The sequence below is a fragment of the Dermacentor andersoni genome, chromosome 8, assembly GCF_023375885.2.
Source record: "Dermacentor andersoni chromosome 8, qqDerAnde1_hic_scaffold, whole genome shotgun sequence".
Taxonomy (NCBI): domain Eukaryota; kingdom Metazoa; phylum Arthropoda; class Arachnida; order Ixodida; family Ixodidae; genus Dermacentor; species Dermacentor andersoni.
In genome coordinates, this window is record NC_092821.1 from 16,109,907 (window position 1) to 16,131,139 (window position 21,233).

At 47.4% G+C, this 21,233-nt stretch overlaps 1 protein-coding gene across 2 annotated transcripts in view; it reads right to left on the minus strand.

The window, feature by feature from the left end:
* Positions 1-21,233, minus strand: part of Hel89B (histone acetyltransferase 1) — a 328,644-nt gene that overhangs the window by 166,876 nt on the left and 140,535 nt on the right. For both annotated transcript variants that reach the window (XM_055068322.2, XM_055068321.2), the window contains exons 9-11: positions 18,944-19,174; positions 6,471-6,611; positions 4,731-4,861 (exon numbers count right to left, since the gene is read on the minus strand). In XM_055068322.2, coding sequence (XP_054924297.1) covers positions 4,731-4,861; positions 6,471-6,611; positions 18,944-19,174 — 503 coding nt within the window. The remainder of the gene's footprint in view (positions 1-4,730; positions 4,862-6,470; positions 6,612-18,943; positions 19,175-21,233) is intronic.

The following is a 21,233-nucleotide window of genomic DNA, read 5'->3' on the forward strand; positions in this document are numbered from 1 at the left end:
GGCTGCCGGGACATTGTGGCATCGTTGGTAATCACCTCGCCGATGACGCTGCCCGACGTGCCCAGGCTGGCTCACCGACACTCCTTATACCTTTATCCAGAGTCGACGCTGCAAGAGAGCTTCGCAGTCTCGCTCGTACAATCACGTTAGGTTGCTGGCATACACCTCAGAACTCTAAGTGTCGTTTACACAGCCTCGACCCATCACTGAAACTTACAGTACCAGCGAACCTTCCACGACGTGACGCAACACTGCTGTGTCGGCTGTGGGTAGGAGTAGCATTCACCAACTCCTACAGCTATCGTATTGGAATGGCGGATTCACCAATGTGCGCGAAGTGCAAGTGTGAAGAGACTATCAGCCACCTTCTGTGCCACTGTTCTCGCTTCGATAATCAACGCGAGACTCTCCAGTGTGCCTTAAATAGACTGGATGACAGGCCATTTACGGAAGCGAAGATCTTGGGGGCCTGGCCTCATAGTTCAATGGCCCAGAAAGCAGTTCGAGCGCTTTTTCGCTACCTGAGGGAAACAGACTTGAGTGCCAGACTGTAGACATCCTATACCTAAGTTCTCTCTCTCCCTCTTTCACTCCCCATTCCCCTCCCCACGTGTAGGGTAGCAAACTGGACTCAGTCTAGTTAACCTCCCTGCCTTTCTGTCTTCCCTTCTCTCTCTCTCTCTCTCTCCAACTACCCCGGTCATGTACTAATCGTGGCCATGTTGACCCTCCAAACTTCCTAATCTCATCTGCCCACCTAACTTTCTGTCGCCCCCTGCTACGCTTCCCTTCCCTCGGAATCCAGTCCGTAACCCTTAATGACCATCGGTTATCTTCCCTCCTCATTACATGTCCTGCCCATGCCCATTTCTTTTTCTTGATTTCAACTAAGATGTCATTAACGCGCGTTTGTTCCCGCACCCAATCTGCTCTTTTCTTATCCCTTAACGTTACACCTATCATTTTTCTTTCCATAGCTCGTTGCGTCGTCCTCAATTTAAGTAGAACTCTTTTCGTAAGCCTCCAGGTTTCTGCCCCGTACGTGAGTACTGGTAAGACACAGCTGTTGTACACTTTTCTCTTGTGGGATAATGGCAACCTGCTGTTCATGATCTGCGAATGCCTGCCAAACGCACCCCAGCCCATTCTTATTCTTCTGATTATTTCACTCTCATGATCTGGATCAGCAGTCACTACCTGTCCTAAGTAGATGTATTCTCTTACCACTTCCAGTGCCTCGCTACCTATCGTAAACTGCTGTTCCCTTCCGAGACTGTTAAACATTACTTTAGTTTTCTGCAGATTCATTTTTAGTCCCACCCTTCTGCTCTGCCTCTCCAGATCAGTGAGCATGCATTGCAGTTGGTCCCCTGAGTTACTAAGCAAGGCAATATCATCAGCGAAGCGCAAGTTACTAAGGTATTCTCCATTTACTCTTATCCCCAATTCTTCCCAATCCAGGTCTCTGAATACCTCCTGTAAACACGCTGTGAATAGCATTGGAGAGATCGTATCTCCCTGCCTGACGCCTTTCTTCATTGGGATTTTGTTGCTTTCTTTATGGAGGAGTACAGTGGCTGTGGAGCCGCTATAGATATCTTTCAGTATTTTTACATACGGCTCGTCTACACCCTGATTCCGCAATGCCTCCATGACTGCTGAGGTTTCGACTGAATCAAACGCTTTCTCGTAATCAATGAAAGCTATATATAATGGTTGGTTATATTCCGCACATTTCTCTATCACCTGATTGATAGTGTGAATATGATCTATTGTTGAGTAGCCTTTACGGAATCCTGCCTGGTCCTTTGGTTGACGGAAGTCTAAGGTGTTCCGGATTCTATTTGCAATTACCTTAGTAAATACTTTGTAGGCAACGGACAGTAAGCTGATCGGTCTATAATTTTTCAAGTCTTTGGCGTCGCCTTTCTTATGGATTAGGATTATGTTAGCGTTCTTCCAAGATTCCGGTACGCTCGAGGTCTTGAGGCATTGCGTATAGAGGCGTGTGTATGGTCGGACCTTAACCCTTTCGCTGTCACGGACGTACCGATACGTCATCGCGCTTCCCCCCCAAGATGTCACTGACGTACCGGTACGTTCTCTATCGTGCGTTCAAAATTTCGCGCCTGAGCGCAAAGCTGGCGCTCCTGAATTGGCCACGCCATCTGTTTACTCTTTCTACAAGTTCGTATATTCTCCCCTACCTGTGTTAACCCATGTATTGAAGAGTACGGTGCGACTGCCACTCCCCACTTTCTCTTTGCTGAGTGGCGCGGTGGCTCCGCGTTCGCTGGATCATGCATCGCGCGCGTGTGGTTATGGGTTCAAGGGTTGTTCTGCCATCTCCGCTGGTTTGAAGGTTTTTATTTTTCTTCTGTTGGTGTGTCTGCTACGCCGCGTCAAGTTCAGGCGCACGTGCCGTTGCCTCTCCGAAAAGAGTGACTCGATTGCTGCTTTCACTCTCTCGCCGCACCCTCGCTTCTGACTTGCAGCAGTAAACGTAAAGCCCTTCGAACTTTGTTTAGCCTTTTTCCATCTCCCTCTGTCTTCTTGATCACGCAACGTCCCATTTCTCTCCGTTGTGCGGGCGACTGAAAGCGCATCCTCCCTGCGCGCGGTTACTTTCGTATGGCTGAACGCGCGGGAGTTTCGTCTGCTCATTGGTGCGGTGGCTCAATTCCGATTTAGAATATGAGCTGAGCTCGGATTCAGACTCGGACAGAGTCGCATGCGAGGAAGAGGGTTCCGCATCGTCAGATTCGGATGTTGAAGTGATTTTATAGTCAGGCTGATGATGATGATGTTTACTAACAGCAGCTGCAGAACACTGAAATGTGCATATAGCATTGACTATGTTATTTGTATACCAATCATAATCAAAAATAAATTGCTATGTTCATTCCCTGTTATGCTCCTTCTCTGAAACCAAGCCGACACTGGGGGTGCGTCACGGCCAGAAAGGTCCGACAGTGAAAGGGTTAAGTTTTGCGTAGTTCGAGATTACTTGAGTGTTCAAAACTAGTCTAAATTAGCAAGACCCGACAGCCGTGACAGCCATAAGCAGAGTGGCCAAAGTTCCTACGCGGGTGGCAGCGGCCGAGCATGAGCAGACCATAGTCTGCTTCCTCCAGTAATGCGTAATTATTATAGAAATTTGAAAGCACATTTTCGCTTGCTTCAGCCTGCTTATTAAACTGCATCAATAAACATACAGAGTAGCAGCAGGAAGAAGCGCACTGATCCAAACACCCTTCTTGATTCATGTCAGCTATTGGCCAATAGCAGCTGTGTATCGAAATGCACTATATTACGAAATAAAGCATCCACAAAAGAGCCTGGACCAGGCTACTGTTGAAAAGAGAGCGTTTCAGAAAAAAGGTTACTTCACACTCCACTGCAAAATTTGGCTGAGGTGTTTAGCAGTGTATGCTAGCCATGGACTGCCTTTTTTCACCAAGCCCAAGGGGCAGCTCAGAACCTCTTTGAGATAGAGAAAAGCTCTTCATTCTATTCAACACAAATTCTATTACCGTATTTACTCACATAATGATCGCACTCGCGTAATGATAGCACCCCTGAATTTTGTCGTCAAAATTCGCTCTTTTTTATTTCCCGTGTAATGATCGCACCCCAAACTTGCCGCAGCGATATGTCGTGTGCCAAGTCTAGCTAATAATGATCGTGCCTACCATCTGTCGAGTGCTACACGAACGACTCTTCAAGACAAACCAAGCAGTCTGTACACACCAACCATTCTCAAGCAGACGCCCCATTTCATTCCTTTCATCACTTTCCGCACTTCCATGACAAAAAAAAAGAAGGCTTGTGGGGAGCAGCCACCCCCATTTCCTCCCGCGTACTCGCGTCATCCCGTTCGCACGTGGCGGACGGGTTGAGCCGGCGTAGACAAGGGAGAGAGGCACTACGCGCCCTCCCTTTCTCCGTCGCTCTTGTGACGCGCGTACCCCTCTCCCCCACGCGGCTCACGGGAAAGGGAAACGTATCCGGCGGGTGAGGAGGACTTCCCCTAGCAAAAAGGTAAAAAGGCATAAAAGCACGCCACCGGGGGAGACTATCTCTTGGGACGCCGGACACCTGGACACCTGGACCGCCTGGACGAAAGCACCTGCCGCAACCTGTGAGGTTTGTCTAACCCACCCAGGCAACGAGGCAAGCCTATTTACTACTATTACTGAGAGGACGTCCCTCTGCGAGTGTTCGTTATTGCTAATAGCAATAAACATTATTACCGTTGACGCCGCTGGTTGCCTTATTCATTCGAACCCGGCGTAGCTGCGATTCCCGCGCTATGGGTTGGGACTACCACGAAGCGACTGCGTGGGGCTAGATCCGGAGCTCACCTTCAGCCCTAGCCGCACGCAGAGTCTACTCTCAACTTTCACACGTGTTAGTCGTGGGGGCACGACACAGATCAGCTTCTCCAGCCCGATTCCATCATGCCTCTACTAGACGCACACCACAGCAACATTTGGTGACGGCAAAATATGCGCACTGTGCCCTGTGCCCCTTCCCGCATATATCCATGCAGGGCAAGCTTGTACGCAGGGACAATGGCACACACGTTCACAGAAGTCACAGTTCCATACTCTATTCTAACATAAACATTAGTAAATGCTTCTGGAAATAAAGATGTCACATTTAAGGCACGGTGTGACATGGATGCCGAGAATTTTCTTAATAAACGCAGTACAGGGAGGCTTCCTCACCCTCGAGTTGTCTTAACCGAGGTGGAGTGCGAGAGTAGTGCTGCCAGCAGCATGAGAATGCTGCTAGTCGAGGAGGTCAAGTCGTCCAGCTCAAGCAGGGCGTCCCACAGCGTCCGCACCACTCGTGGAACCTGGTAATAGGGGAGGGGGGCAGAGACCATGGCAGGATGACGATCTCAGGTTACTGGTTGGCATTTATTGGTTAGCTCTGCTAATTATTGAGCCTTGCAAGATGTGCAGCAACACTGCATTGCCTCCAAGACGGGCTCAGATTACGAGACACATTAAAACCCTCGCTAAGGCATTTACTGACACATATACATTGTTACTCTTTTTCCTGCGACCACTTCTCATCGGTTCACAACTGTTACAAATTTATTGCACGAAACGGGGCATGCCTCGAATGCTGTCACCATTCCTATGGCGGAAGACTCTCGTCCAATCAGACTCTGTGTGCGACACGAATAGTGGTATACACTCTGGAACACACACGAGCACCACATATTCTGCTGCAAGGTTTGATGATGAGCCATGCCCAAGTAGCCTTCAAGCACTTGACCTGTAGATCCCATTTCAACAACCAATGGCTGTGTTTCCTGTCATCGTGATGCTCGAGTTTTGGCCACACCCAATGAAGAGTTAGTTTTGTAACTCGCAGCATTGCCACTGCTTTTCGTCGTCGCTTTAGCGAGATGTGGTACAGTCACACAGTGAAACCTCGTTAATTCGAAGTCTGCCGGACTGCAAGGAAATCTTCAAATCTTCAACAACAGTGGAAATGCACACGTAGCCAACATTTTCCAGGGGTCACAAATTTGATTGCGAAGTTGGCTGTGTATCAAATTCCCCTTGTTATATCTGATATATTGTTAAAATTGGTATCTGTATAAGTGGGTTCAACAGTATGTCTGTGGAGGTGAATGGCTGTTCGGGAAAGATGTGGTTTGTGGCGCGAAGTGAATAAATACTGCATGTTTTTTCCCCCTTTCATCGCACTCTCTCCGAGTTCTGTTTCTGGCAGGTAAGCGGGTAAATTCATGCTATTTCGGTTAAGCAGTACTACCGTTTAGTATATACTTTTTGCAAGCTCCGGCCAATTATGGTTTGATGAGGTTTCACTGTAATTGCACATGCAAGCACAAGTACTCATAGCTGAATAAAAACATGTCCTAGAGCAATATTTAAGAAAAGAAAGAACAGCATTTTACAATCCTATTCAGCATAAAATGAACCACTGCGACAGACAGAACAGGTGCACCTTCAAATTGTCCTGGTTTTCTAAGAACAATGCCAATCCGAAGCCAACCACCCGCTCCCGGCATTTCCGTATATAGTACAGCGCCACAGCAACAGTTTTCCCCTCTAGGTAATATTGCACGAAACTCCATGGGTGCAGTGCTTCACAAGGTGTGACCATCAAGCACATACAAAGTGTAACATAGTGGCACTAGCAATCGGCAAAGCGAACGCGAAACACAAATGTGTTCAATTCCTTATTCGCCCCTTTGTGATGTCTGAACACCCTCCCATTGTGTCTGAAACAATACTAAATGAAAGTAAGAATGTTTTGTGTGGGCTCGCATTCTTGTGCAGAAGCAGCAATGAATGCTCTTTTATAGCTGTGCCACTGTGTTTTCGCTTCCAGTGCTACCGAGAGCACTCGAGACCCCAGCAATGCTAGCAAGAAATCCTCTGTTGCTTTGTACGGTGCTCACATGTGTAGGGGCCGAGAGAACTGACCTGGTGGGGCAGAGTCTTGACCAAGTCCTCGGTGACCGGCACCAGTGCAGCGGCCGCGACGGCACTCACGTCGTCATTCTGGTCCTGTAGCCCTTGAAACACGGGCTCAAACACGGCTGGGATGAGCACAGACGTCAGGTCCTGCCGACAAGGAGACCCCTCATCTGATTGCATGGTTGCTCAAAGGAGATCTGAATGCATATGTTATGACTCAAATATTGAATTGCAGAAGTATGTGATCAGTCATCTATTCGGTTGCAGATTAAGTAGCAACATAGCCTCAAATACCATGCATAAAAAATGAGTGAACTTGTGTTTCTATGGCGTTTTTTTTACGATGATGCCAAAAATTCAACACCAGGGGGCCACCAATGTCCAGGCATATCGCATTTTGCTATCCAGAAACGAAGCTGTCTTCTTAGATGTCAAGTTAGACAACCCTGCCTGCTACAACGATTTGGAATGCGCTCGCAAAAGGACTTTCCTGAAACAAATTCCCAACTGGCAAGAGGTGTGCAGAACATGCAAGGGATACCTAAGCAACTAACGGTGTCTGCATAGGTAGCCTTAATACCTATGCAGACACCATTTAATTTCGATAGCATCAAGGGGTCCGTGTCACGTAAAATTCGGTGCCGGCATTATGAGAATGAAAGAATTCTGAGAATGACAGGCCACAAACAAATGTCATGAAACAAAGCACCGACAGCTCATGCCTTTTATGTTAAATCTTGTCGGGCTTAAATATTAAAAGTGCGAAACAATAACAGAAACATGAAAATGATGTACCGTATTTACTTTATTCTAACACAACCTTAATTGTAACGCGCACCCATTTTCCATGACCAAAAAAAAAAAGGAAGAGTACAATACTGCACACCTCGTGCTTTTATATATAAATACTATTTTCTCTCATTTGGCAAAAAAAAAAACAGATTTATTCCCAATACATTAAAGTTGCGATGAATTAAAACACACATGGAAGTGGCGTACCTTGCCTCCAAGATTTTCACTGCGCCAGTACGAGTCGCATGGGGCAATAGAGATCACTCGTCATCGCCATTAGACATCTCCTTATTACTATCATTGGACCAAAGCATTTCATCCTTGGTGCCGTCCATGGCATTCGAAATCCCGCATTATTTAAAGTCCTTGTTGACCATTGCAGAGGGGATCGTGCACTATGCAATATTTCACCCATCCAGCAAAGTCTTGCAGCGAGGCACGCTTCGTTTTATTGGCGGGCATGACTTTGTGGCAGCCACTGACAAGCCATTCGGTGTAGAGCACCCGTATTCTATCTTTAACATGCTTGGTCAAACAAACATAGAGCGGCTGGAGCTGCGATGTCATGCCGCCGAGTATCACGCCAAGGTCGGCATTGCGTGCAGCCAACTTGTCCTTGATGCGCTGGTCAAGGTAAAACCTGAACGCATTGAGCACAAGCATCCCACACAGACCCAAACTGCCGCCGGGTCTCTTCCGCCAAATGTTATCAATCTAGTCAGTGACCAAGTCCATGGTCATCCAACCTTTTTCATTTGCACACACAGACACGCCACTTGGAAACGCGATTCCTTTCTGGGGCGTCTTTCGTCTGAAGATAAGATACGGGGGCAGCTTGTGCCCATCCGCAGTGCAACAAAGCATTGCGGTGACTCTAATTTTTTCGTGGCCGGAAGACAAAATGCACACTTGCTTGCCCCCTTCTTTTCAACGGTTGTGGTGGCAGGCATGTCAAAGTAGAGCGGCGTCTGATTGGCATTTCCAATCTGTCCGAAGTGGTAGCCGTTTTTCTATGGTGGAACTTCAAGGCGTACCGCTGAAAACTGTGCGATTTTTCTTCGTATTCTACGGGCAATTTTCGGCATATCCCTGTCCGCCTTCAGAGAGAAAAAGTCATTTCTTTTCATAAAATTTGATAGCCAGCACCTGCTCGCTTTGAAGTCACTTCGCATTAGCCCTTCCTTTAGGGCTAACTGCATCGCCCGTACATTGAACAGATCGGTCGTCACAGGCCGCTGTGCCGCTCGCTGCTCTTGCATGTATTCTGCGAGCAGCTTTTCTATTTTGGCAACGCGGCCCTGCTTCGGTCCACTGAAACTTGTCTTTGTTGCTTTTCTGGTGAAAATATTTCTGTTCTGTTTGTGCCACTCCCACATGCAAGTTTCGGGAACTCCGAACGCCTGTGATGTGGCCCGATTTCCGTCTGTCTCCGCGCAGCATGCGATAACTTTCCTTTTAAATGCAGCAGCGTGGTGAACTCTGTGCGTCTTCGCAGTCAGCGCTTCCATGCCGATTGAATAAACGCGGAAAACGGGAAGGGGTGCAGTAGACTTGGTTACACCAGCGCCTGGTTACACGTACGACATGGAGGTATGGACATGGAGGAAGCTACGGCAGCTAGGCTGTGTATGAGGCGGCCAGTTTTCGAATGGCAATGGTGATATGGTAATGCAGATGTAGGGTCATACTCGATTCTAATGCGCAGGCAATTTTTGTACCCATTCTATCGGAAAAAAGGTACGCGTTAGATTCGAGTAAATACAGTAATTCTTTTAGCGCGGCTGTGTATTACCTCTGGGATCGGCCTACCAGAAAGCTTGCCTTCGTGAATAGCGCTCGCCACCAGAGTTTCCCAGTAAATATTATGGATACATAAGCTGCAGTTGTCGAGCAATTGGGGATCTTGGAATGCTATCGCGTTCCACTCTTAAAGGCAAAGCTTAAGCGTCCTGAAGTTTTTAAGCCCAGACCACACATACACTTGCCAGGACATGCAAGCTCGTGTCGAAGCGGGGCACGGGTTTCGACATGCATGAAATGCGAGCACTTGGGCTGGTTCGCATTGCTGCACTCCAGGAGCCACGTCATTTGGCAATCAATCAGAATATAGTTTTCCCGGCGTCTCGATGGCATGAGGGCTTGTTGTGGCACCCTGTGGGAGGCCACAATATCTACGTTATGGCCTCTAAAACTCTGCGCGCGCGCACACACACACACGCACGCACGCACACACACACACGAGCACACGTGCACGCACGAGCACGCGTCCACGCACACACGCACACACAGTCTCGGAGGGCAATCTTACACTATGCTGCAGATGTAGCTGTGCGCAACGTTTGCTGGTCGCACGGCCGAGCTGGAGTATGCAATCGTGCTTGTGTGCTCAAGTCTGGCCGTGTTACATGGTACAGACCAGCTTTCTCTTGCACGGAAAATAACGAATAGCTTACTGCAAAGTGATGTCTGCCAAAGCGTCCGGCCAAAGCGTCCAGCCAAGAGCGGCCGGAGGAATGTGCATCCTGTGTGATGGTAACCGCCATTCCTCATGAGGCGCACTGCAGGAGGCACTAGGCGCATAGGAGCAAGTTGGGCTAGTTTGTTTCTGTTGAAATGCATGTTTACTAGTGCAAGAATATTGACACGGATTAAAGATGTAAGGGACAAGCACTAGAACAAAGGTGGATACTTAGTCGATTATAGCCTACATGTGTGCTACGAAAATATGTACACAAATCAAAAATAGAGATACATATTCGAGACCTTCAGTGTCCACCAAGAAGCAGATAAGTGTGTAAACGTGGCCTCAACATTGCCAGCAGAAAGCCATGTCTGGTGCCTATGCGTAGTTGCGTGCATTTTGCTGTTTTTTGTCTCACGTGTCTGATGTGCTCAAAGGTTGCACCTATCACTTGTAAACTTAATAGTTGAAAACCTAGTGCCTGTCCCTTATCACTTTAATCTGTGTGAGTGTATGTGCGCGATATACAATGCATTTTAGGAGCAAGTTAGCATGTTCTGGCAAGCGTACATGCTGTCTAGGCTTTACACTGCAGCACAAAGAACTAACGATAATAGATTAACAAAAGGGCCAGTTGCCCGAACAAAGTTCGCTTAAGCTTAGCCGAAAACTAGCGACAAGCGAATATTCAAAGTTTTGAGTAGGAATAGAATATTGAATGCTAACTATTCATATTCGTATTTGAAACTGTAGTTGACATCTACATAATGCGAAGTGTTGTAAGACTCGCAGCACGAGACACAGGCACGCCTAAAGCTGGAGTGGCCCAAGCAATCGTAGACGCACATTGTCATTTTCCTATTGCGCAGTGTTTCAAAACGCCATCGAGAAACTGAAATGAAATTAAGCTGGTGGGCAATGCTGGAATACAATGCCTCCGATGCTGCCAGGACGAAGCGTGACGCTTACTTCATACCCCCCGCAGCAGGGACGGGCAGGATCAAATGCGTGCAGAATGCTTCCAGCAGCACTGAAGCTTAGAACGACAGAAAGCTGAGCTAGTTGGCAAGGATTCATTATTCATTCAGGCGTTCGTGTTGTCCACTTCTCCACTGTTGTGTCCTGTCTGCACGCCTCACCTCTTTTCAGCAGCACTGCGCCACATGTGCTATGAAGCAGATAGGTGAAGATGCTCATCACAATTGTGCCAGTGGCGACAGCTGTGAAAGCAGTGTGTGACAACATGGGAGGAGATTTACTGTGTGGGAGATATGTGGGTTCTCCTCCGTACTCTTGGGGACAAAGGAACGACAACACAGTAGTGCAAACAGTCACAAGGGCATTTATTGCACCTTTCATAGATCAATGCCTGCTAGCCGAGTTGCTATCCACAAAACATGCCGATGGATGCACGACAAATCTAGAAGTCCGACTTACCGTGACCGCATTGCGAGCGAATATGTTCGCCCCATGCTGGATCCCAACGCCTGGTCGCTCGTGCGTACTGTCACGCGAACGGTGTCCAAGGCGGCCACGCGAGACGGTCTCGCAGAAGCATGGTCGGCGCACGCGCGGGCGGAACGTCCGTCCCACTCGCTTCCCGAACCCAAAGAGAGCCAGCGCCTTTCTTTCTCGCGCCTAAGCAACTCCGCCGCAGCGCAACACTAGCGCCATCTCTCGCACTGCGCTTCAACCACTCGGACCGCCGTGGGCGCCAGGCCACGCGGCGGGCGAAGCCGCCCTGCAGGAGACGAGCTATGCGGGAAAACTAGATCTCAGGGGAGGCGTGAGAGTCACGCATCCCCACAACTGGTACCAGGAGAGAAAGCTGATAGCCCGCCGACATTTTGCTGAGACGGGCAGACAAGTATTGCAGGGAAGCTGCTGCAGTGGTCAGCTACTGTTCTCAATCATTCTCGTCTCGCACTTTTTATAGTATACGCGAGATAGAGCGGCCAGAAAACTTATCACATGATCGCAGTTTGGCAATGTACTGAAAGTTGGTGCCAAAACATTGAATTTTTTGGGGTAGCGTGTGAACTGGTTGAACTGGTTAAAAAGCGTAGCAGCATTAGGTCACTTTTTGTGCTCTCAATTACGAATGTTGGCACCGGGGAATCGTACGTAACAGGATTGTATCAACGAGGTTCTACTGCATTTCACACCAATCTACTGTTAAGTTTGGCCACTGTTCTTTATCGGCTGAACAAAGTAATCACAAATTGTCAGAAGCGAAGCAACAAAAGATTTTAAAGTTATGCCGTTATAAAATGGGCAATCAAGCTTCATTATTAGCTTCACGGCAGAAGCCTACATGAGAAAAGCAATTTTTTCTTGCAGCGTGAGACCTAAGTGTTTTTGGAATTCTAGCTATGTAGCAGTTTCATCTTTTACACTATAACGGATTTTTCACTGCAACAGGCCCATTAACATGTGTTTAGGGTGCAGAAATCTTTCAGCTACAATTTTTTTTCCACAATTTATTATTTTTTCTTAAGGAACCATTTATTTACTGTTTTTGGAAAGCTTTTCATACAGCAGCCATTAATTCTATCAATGCTTGTTTGCAACCGGGTTCCTATTATGTTCAGAGACTATTTGTTCAGTTATCTTTCTTTAAATAAAAATTTGTGATCTTGTGTATAAAGCTGCTCCTTTGCTTCTGATAGCTGTCTTCTTTGCACAAGTACATGCATGGTATCTAATCATCCCCAAATAAACCCTCCTACTCCAAGTGCTCGCATCTGCATTTGACTATTCTATACAGAAGACTTCTATTAATTCGATTATGGTTAGCTCAATTTCTCAGTTACCTAATTAAATCCTGACAGAACGTCCCGGCCGGCACCCATGTAATTTCTATGAGCCCAAAGTTTCTTATTTCGATACTAAAATTGGCATTAATTAATTAAATTATGGGGTTTTACGTGCCAAGACCACTTTCTGATTATGAGGCACGCCGTAGTGGAGGACTCCAGAAATTTCGACCACCTGGGGTTCTTTAACGTGCACCTAAATCTAAGTACACGGGTTTTTTCGCATTTCGCCCCCATCGAAATGCGGCCGCCGTGGCCGGGATTCGATCCCGCGACCTCGTGCTCAGCAGCCTAACACCATAGCCACTGAGCAACCACGGCGGGTTAAAATTGGCATTCGCCAGATAATTGCAACTTGGCGAGTCAGCAATGCACGTGTCTGGCCCCTATGGTGACCTCAGTAGCAACTGCTTTAGTGGCAGCGTCTGTCTTGGGGCAGATTACCATATTTACTCGAATCTAGGCCGGCCCCATTTCTGATTTGACCCCCGAACGTCCAAAGCCAGACAAAATAAACAAACTTACTTTGAATGTAGGCCGAACAAAAACGCGAGGACAGCGTTCACAAAGTGAAAACAGCATTTATTTAATATAAACATGCTGAGCTCACTCTACGTCGTCATCGCTGTTAGCCTCGTACACTTGTGGACGTATGCACGCTCACATCCGCGCGCCCATGCATGCGCAGAGGCTCGTATGCATCGAAATGCGGCGCAATCTCGGATGATGCCCCTGCAGCTAGCATAACTTTTTGTTTGAAAACGGCACTACAGTGGCATCGCCTGTTTGGTGCCATTACGATAACGTCGTGCCACACACCAATAAGACATAGGTCAAAATGGCACCGTCACCTGTTAGTAGTGGCTGCGATATTGACTTTTCTAGATGGCGCTAGCTATGCACCATATTTATCATTTTCAATTACAAACAGGTGCTAGTTTTTAAAATGCTCAAATTTAAGCCGTCCCTAGAGTTTGGTATATAATTTTTGAAAAGAAAGCTATCGGCCTGTATAGGCGCCAACTACGGGGGGGCTCCGGGGCCCGAGCCCCTCCGAACTTTTCTGAAAGGGAGGGCGGGTTCAGATGGGGATGCAGAGCCGTTTCCATCCTTTTGATGACATGATTAATGCAGTCCTCCTTAGTAAATGGAATAAATCCATAAGCCTTGTCCTGACAGAGTGCTACAAAGGTTCTACTGTCACCATCACAAACAATGCTCTCCAATCATCGTAGCCTTCATCAAAATGTCAAAATGCACATCACAGCACATAACAGAAATGCGCGAGCTGCGCGATACATCTGCCAGCAGCTTGTAGCCACCCAGCCTCCGAAAACGGGCAGTGCACCTAGGCGTCTGCGCTTGAATCTCTGAAGTCGTTACTTGAACCCCATGCCAATTTCCCCTATTTGTAGACAGCGCGTGCCGCTAGCATGCACACCAACATAAACGTCAGAGAATGAAAAAATAAATTGGCTGAGTTTCAACACTTGTAAACCTAGTTATCACGAGCGAAAAGTCTGTTTAGTTTGGTTTTGTAAAGACTATGCACGCAGTGTTTCATTAAAGTTAGGCCACAGTCTTTCACACATGTTACACGTGCTGCTGAACAGGTTGTCTGTGAAGTCATGGTGGAACCTGGCCGTCGCAGTCGAGCTTGCCGCCAGCCGAAGGGTGTGGTTCGTCAGACGTACATTGTGAATGCCGCTGCTTGTATCCACGGCTTCATCTCCTTCTCCTTGTTGTTGTTCATGTTGCTGAACGACGACGACGGTTGTAGTAGCTTCGATCTTGGCACGCTTCCATGCTTGGTAAACTTCTCTATAATGTGCTAATCGGGCCTCCCTTTACGCCGGTGTTTCGGCAGCCAACTTTGCCTTTGCTTGAGATTTAGCAGCCTGCCGTTTAGCTACATCTACTGGATGATTGGATTCAACCTGTGGCTTGCACTGAAGCACACATATAGACGGCCCAGCCGGCACACCATCCATGGCGAGAATGAGTGACCAAGTGCCGGCAAAGCAGCCATTAAACCCTTTGTCACATGGTACTCGCAGCAGCGAGGCTCAGAGCGAGCGCAGCTGCAACACCTCTCCGCAGCAAATCACGTGGCTTGATGTCACACCTGCCACACTTGCACTCCGGCGGCTCAAGGTCATTGAAATGCAATGAACGACCTTGAGAGAGATGGCGTAGTAGAGCTTTTGCTCTAAAAATGCATGGAGCAAGGCAACAGTTCACTCTAGTAGGCCTGCCAACCACGGTGCACCGCAAATGTGAGAGGCAAAAGAGCGACAACGGCACTAGCATCCAACCGAAACTTAGCTGCAGGGTCTGCATCAGTCATCGCCGGAAATCGATGTGATATGTGACTGGCAGCAATGACAGAACGCTTCGTGCCTAATTGTGCTTTAAAGCATTTATCTTTGTGTTTATTGATGCGCATAACACCACGTTGGCAGCTGGCCGCGTGCCTTCTTAACTGCTGAGTCGTCATCCATGATCGTATCGATAGCCACCACGGGTTTCATCCACAGCAGTTGCGCCAAACAGTAGTTTCGTTTTGACTTGGCGTGCACGTTTTGACTTGGTGTGCCTTCAAAACTGCATACACGCCATCCATGATCGTGTTGATAGCAGCCGCGGTTTTGTCTGCAACAGTTGCAACAAACAGTAGTTACAGTAGTTTCGCCCTGACCCAGTGCAAAGCTGTCGGGGATGATGAACAGCGGCTACATTGCGATGGACAGATAGTTTGTTGGTGACCAGCTCACTGGCAAAAAAATCATCAGGATGTGAGCTCGGTAGTGAAAAGTGCGTCTCAGATGAAGAGGCACGTTGCAGCCGTGGTGCAAAGAAAGTCACTAGGCCTTCGCCGCTAGGAGCGCTAATCAGTCATGAGATGACGAGAATTGCAGCAACACACCGCTTTTGTGCAAAACAGAAGTAGGATTTCCTGTTTCATTCAGTAATAAAAGCTTGTTGATGTAGTAGTACATAATTTGGACATAATTTTGGGCCCCGTGAGATCTAAATTAACGAGGTTTTACTGTACAGTAAAGTGAGCACTAAATCTAAGACCTCTTGTGATGAAATGTAAGGGTAGGCATGCCTTGGGGAAGGGCAATTCATGGAGCTCAGCAGGGTTCCTTGGGACCAACATGCTTGAGAACCCTGGATAAAAGAATCGGGTTGCTGTGCTGAGGGAACAGGGTTCGAAACCAATTCGGGTTGGCCAACTTGAGTCGCTGAGTATGTGGCAAAGCGTACTTATGTGCCGCTCTTTAACAAACCTCTTTTGCACCTATGCAGGTCACTGCAGATGCGGGACTGGGTAGGTATCGTAGTTCAATGAAACTCTTTGATGCCACTTTAGGTCTCTGCCTATGTGCCAGTACAGTCAAACCTTGATGATTCAACACTCTCGTTAATTTGGAAAATTATATAATTCGGACTCGTCCTTTGGTCCCGGCAGGTGTATGAATTATTTAATGCAATGAATCTCTCGTTAATTCGGACGTCTTTGGCCAGACTTTGGGGCTCGGCGAGCGCCACAAACATGCGACGCAAAAGAGCGTAAGTGGTGTCAGCGTCCACCAAAACGAAGCAGCAAAGTCTCCATCCCCACCATAGTCATCACTGGAAATCGTATGTCAATGACAGCAATGCCAGAAAGCTTCGTGCCTAGTTGTGCCTCTAAAGCCTTTATTCTTGCGTTTACAAACAGACGTAGCACCTTCGTGACTGCGTATGCAGTCGCCATCCATGATCGCGTCGATAGCGGCTGCGATTTTGTCCACAGTGGTTTCGGCAAATTCTTTTTGACAAGCTTTCGAGGATGAAGAGCACCGGCTGCATTGCAATGGATGGCGACCAGGGGTGGTATTCTGCAAGAGTCCGCCTAGTGGACTGTCCGTTTCGGTTGCTGCTGATTGGATGCAGCTGTACGAGTGAGGAGGAGATAAGTGGCCCTAGCCAATCAGGAACGACCGCAATGGACAAGTCCACTAGGTGGACTCTTAGAAAATACCTCTCCAGCTCAATGGTAAAAAAATAATTGGGATGTGCGTGTGGTAGTAAAAAGTCTGTTTCGGATGAAGTGCCATGGCTGCTCTGCGAAGGAAGTCACAAGTCCTTCACTGCTGCGAGGGCTAATCAGCCACTAGATGACAAGATTGGCAGCTTCTGCATGGGTTTGGCTGGCGAGCGTTGGCGAGTTTCAGCGAGTTTCACTGTCCTCGCTCAATGTGTGCTTCTGCGCCGTGACAGTTCACGACTCGCATCGTTCGTGCATCATGCTATAATGCATGAACACTTCAAGAACAAATCCGTCGAGTTCCCTTTAGAGTTCAAATTATTGAGATTCGATTCTGGCTGTCCAATAATTAATGCTTTGCCTTTTAGGTGATACTGCGACTTTTTCAGGACAGAAACCACCCAGAAGTGTGAAAAGATTCAGAATCAGAATCAGTTTATTCATGAAAAAAATGGGGATAATTACAGTGTTAAGTACTATATACAAAAGGAGGTCCCGTATTTAGAAACTGAAATGGGGCCTCCTGTACATGATGACAAGAATTACTAATACAAACAACAATGGCAACATGTAAAATTTACGATAATAAACGTTTTTAGGAGATAAAGCATAAATGAACAGAAAAGCAGCAGTTGAATGCACTAAACAGTAACAAGGCTTCGGATTAGTCAATAATCCATGAGTCAAGGTCCACAATGTCAGAATCCGCACTATGATTTGACTTGGAAATTCAACACAGGGCACTATAGCACTCATTTTGGCAGCATTCGACTATGGCAGCATTCAAGGCGGTGGTGAAGAGGAGTACAGTACATGCCTGCAATGAAGCCTTGTTTCTACGAACACCCCATTAATGGGCTTTTCAGATGATCAAACTTTGCACAAATCCCCTGCTGGCTGCTTAGAGCTTCAACGTAGAAATATTTCAATACTTAATTCGGATTTCGTGGGACCAAAAGAAATGTCCAAATTAACCGAATGTCAAATTATAGAGGGTATCAAGAAAACAATAAGCAAATGCAAATATATCAACAAGTTTTTATTTACTGAATGAATGAGCAAATCCCGTTTCTATTTTGCACAAAATCAGTGCGGAACCTGCAATTCTCATCTCGTGACTGATTAGCGCTCACAGCAGCTAAGGCCTCACAACTTCCTTCACAGCGCGGCCAAGGCGCGCATCTTCATCTACGACGCTTTTCACTATTCACTACTGTGCGCACTTCGAGATTATTTTTTCGCCAGGTCACTGCCCATTGCAATGTAGACGGTGCTCTTCACCCTCGACAGCTTTGCGCTGACTTAAAACGAAACTACTGTTTGCCGCAACCGTCGTGAATGAAACTGCGGCCGCTGTCGACACATGATACACGGCGACCTTGCATTTCTGAATGCGCACGACCAGCGTGTGCACAGAGTCAAAACTAAACTACTGCCGCAACGGCTGCAGACAAAACTGCAACTGCTATCAACGCGATGATGACGACTATGCAGTTATGAAGGGAAGGCATGTGGCCAACGAGATGCTATGCACGGCGGTAAATGCAAGAATAAAGGCTTTAAAGGCACAAATAGGCACGAAACGTTCTGGCGTTAGTGTCACTCACGTACGATTTCCACTGACGACTATGGCGATGCAAACTCAGCTGCGTTGTTTTGGTGGACGCTAACACCGGTTGTTTTTTTTGTGTCGCACCTTTGCGGCACTCTGCACTCGCCGAGCTCCGAGAATTGTCTAAATAAACCGATGTGCAGCCAAATATGTCCAAATTAATTAGAGTTTATTGCATTAAATAATGCATTCGCCTGCCGAGACCAGAGGACGAGTCTGAATTATCCGATTTTCAGAATTAACGAGGGTCGAGTTACCAAGGTTTTACTGTATGAACTTCAGTATACAAAGCATTTCAGAATAACAATCATTATTCCCTTTCAGTGTCATGCTAACAACACCTCTGTGCTACAAATTCATATTCCAAAATCTGGGGATTCTTAGATTTCAATGTATCCTTCACGGCAACAGTAACAGTAGGCTAGCGGATGACAAGACGTAGATAATAGATGCCACGATACATTGGCTTGAAAAATTTGAGACGGCACCGGAGGAAAAAAAGAACACAGAGTGGACTTTCTCTCTCTGGCTTTTTTTTTTTTCATTGCGAAGGGGACGACGCATCAGGTTTTGCGAGCGCATGCTCTGCCCAGAAAAGTATCGCTAGCAGTGGAGGCGAGTCTCTTCCTCCTTTCGCTCTTCTTAGTGCGCACGGCTCTTCTATTTTGGGGAACATTTGGGACTTGTTCACAGCGCCGTGTAATTACAGCACCGACCCTCAAAGGGTTAAGTAGGTCACTTCAGTGCCGGGCACACACCCACCTTGCGTACAGCCAGCAGGTACTTGATGCCCAGCAGGCCGCCGTGACGAGCCTCCCATTCGGGCCGCTGCAGCAGCTGCAGCAGCACTCGCAGCACACCCCAGGTGCCTGCTCCGGCAGAGCACTTCACTGCGCCGTCCACGTCAGAGTTGCAGCCCCACTTGTCACTCGTCATCAGGTTCAGAACATGGCCCAGGGTCTGGGCACAGGTCTCACGGACGGGTGCCACAACCTACGATGGCAGAAGGCGGGCACGATCCTCAAACTATCACTTCACACCCGAGTCACTGGGCCACGTTTCAAAGGCCCGAGGCTACCAAACACTGTCATACTTCAAGTTGTGCTGCTGCCGCACAGCAGTTTTCAATGACCCTCACTTGTTTCACATTACGCACAAGTGGCACGATGGTCACCCAGGGTGTCGACCAAGTTGACATTTCCAAATTCCCCGAGTTTTCCAGATTTTCCCTGAGTGGCTTCGTAAAACACCCTGAGTGACACAGAACTTTGCTTTATGTCAAGATGGGCCGATACCATGTCGCCTCATGCTGCCACTCTCTAGTAAGCATCTTAAAAAATAAAGAAACACTACTTAATCCGGTTTTCATAGTAAGGACTAGTATTTACTTTACTCAAAAAGAAAACAGAAGGGAGGAGTTAGTGAAATGCATAGCAAATAAAATACCTTCTAAAAAAAGGTCATACCCATTGCAAATCAAGTTGAAAATTCTCAAATACGAATAAAAAGGAGATGCAAGCAGAAGCAAATATCTTCAAATATGAGCTATTTCTGTCAAGTGATAGCAAGCTCATTTGCATGAGGCCCGAACTTTGTCAATAGTGAGATTCTTTCTCACAGCAGCAGTAAAGTCAACCTCAACTTTTCTGACATACTCTCAGCCTGTACACAACACGTCAGTGTTGCATTTCACTGCTTTAAAGAGTTTATTTTGGTTTGGAAAAGGGACATCTGTATCTCAGCATCAGCCAACACTTTTTTTTGTGAGCTCGAGCTCCTTCAAAGAAGCGGCGGCATGCTTGCTTTCCCATTCATTCCTCAATGCACAAGTCCTTTCTGTTCTCATCCTCCTTCTGCCACACGTTCACCCCACAGACCACTTGAAGCAGCCTCTTGGTCAGTTGTACAGTCAATGTCTGATTTCTCGGTCTCTCTAGGGGCCGCAAAAGCGTCCGAAAAATCACAGAGTTCGAAAAATGAATGCATGTCTTTTACTGCCCTTGAAGGGCCCTTTACCAGGCCCCCATAGCATATTTTGATTATATGCTAAAAGTTGTTACGTGTCCTCTAGGGAATGTACAGCTGCAAATATTTTTCAAATCGGCTCAATAATAGCCGAGATGGAAATATTTTAGTGCCGAGAACCCATGATTTCAGGAGGCGAGCTCCATTGCCAAGTGAGACACTCTCTCCACTTGCCCCGTCTAGCCCCCACAAGTTCAATTCCTTCCCTGCATTCTCCCATACCTGACCTCGAGGATCACGTGACGCATACGTCATGGGCCCCACCTTCACTTATTTTTTTTTTCTTCTGGCTTTTTTGCGCCACGGCGCATTTTCACTGACGGCGTCGCGTGCGAGCTGTTGCGATTGTCTCGTTTCACGCAACACACCCTTTTGCACACTGTGCAAGAGGACAACTGACCTGCGGTGTAAGTCAGTGCTACACGAATACTCAGGCAGACACAAGTGGATCACAGAGCATGATCCAGCACTGGAACACGGTAGAAAACAACATAGTTTCGGTGACTGCTCGGGCGACTGCACGACGTGGGAACAGGCAAACGAAGCGGAAGTGCATCTCCCTTGCTGCGGTGCAAAGTAAAACAAAATCATGCAGACATTCGGTTTGTGTGTTTTATTATTGCCCTTAGTTTTAATTCGTCTATTCAAGCAACATATTAAACAATAACCGATGTTGCCTTGAATAATTCTCGGAGTCACCTGTCGCCACGAGCGACGTTGCAGCACAAACACGCATACATAGGTGCACTAGCTCGTGTACGTCATCCTCCGGCTTGGAGAGCGGTGGCCGCGAGGAGAAGGGAAGACGGCGTTTGGTTTGAAATTTTAGATCTTTCTGTGGGACGCAGCGATGTAATAATTTGCAGACACGATCGTTATCACGCATTGCATGGTGTCAGCTTGTCCACTCAAAATGGCCAGACCTGGTGAGGGGCCCTTTAAAGCTCGCCGCTTCACATATTGCGGAAATATACGCAATATAATGCACCTTATTTTTAAATGTAGTACCTTTCTGAGCTCACTTAAG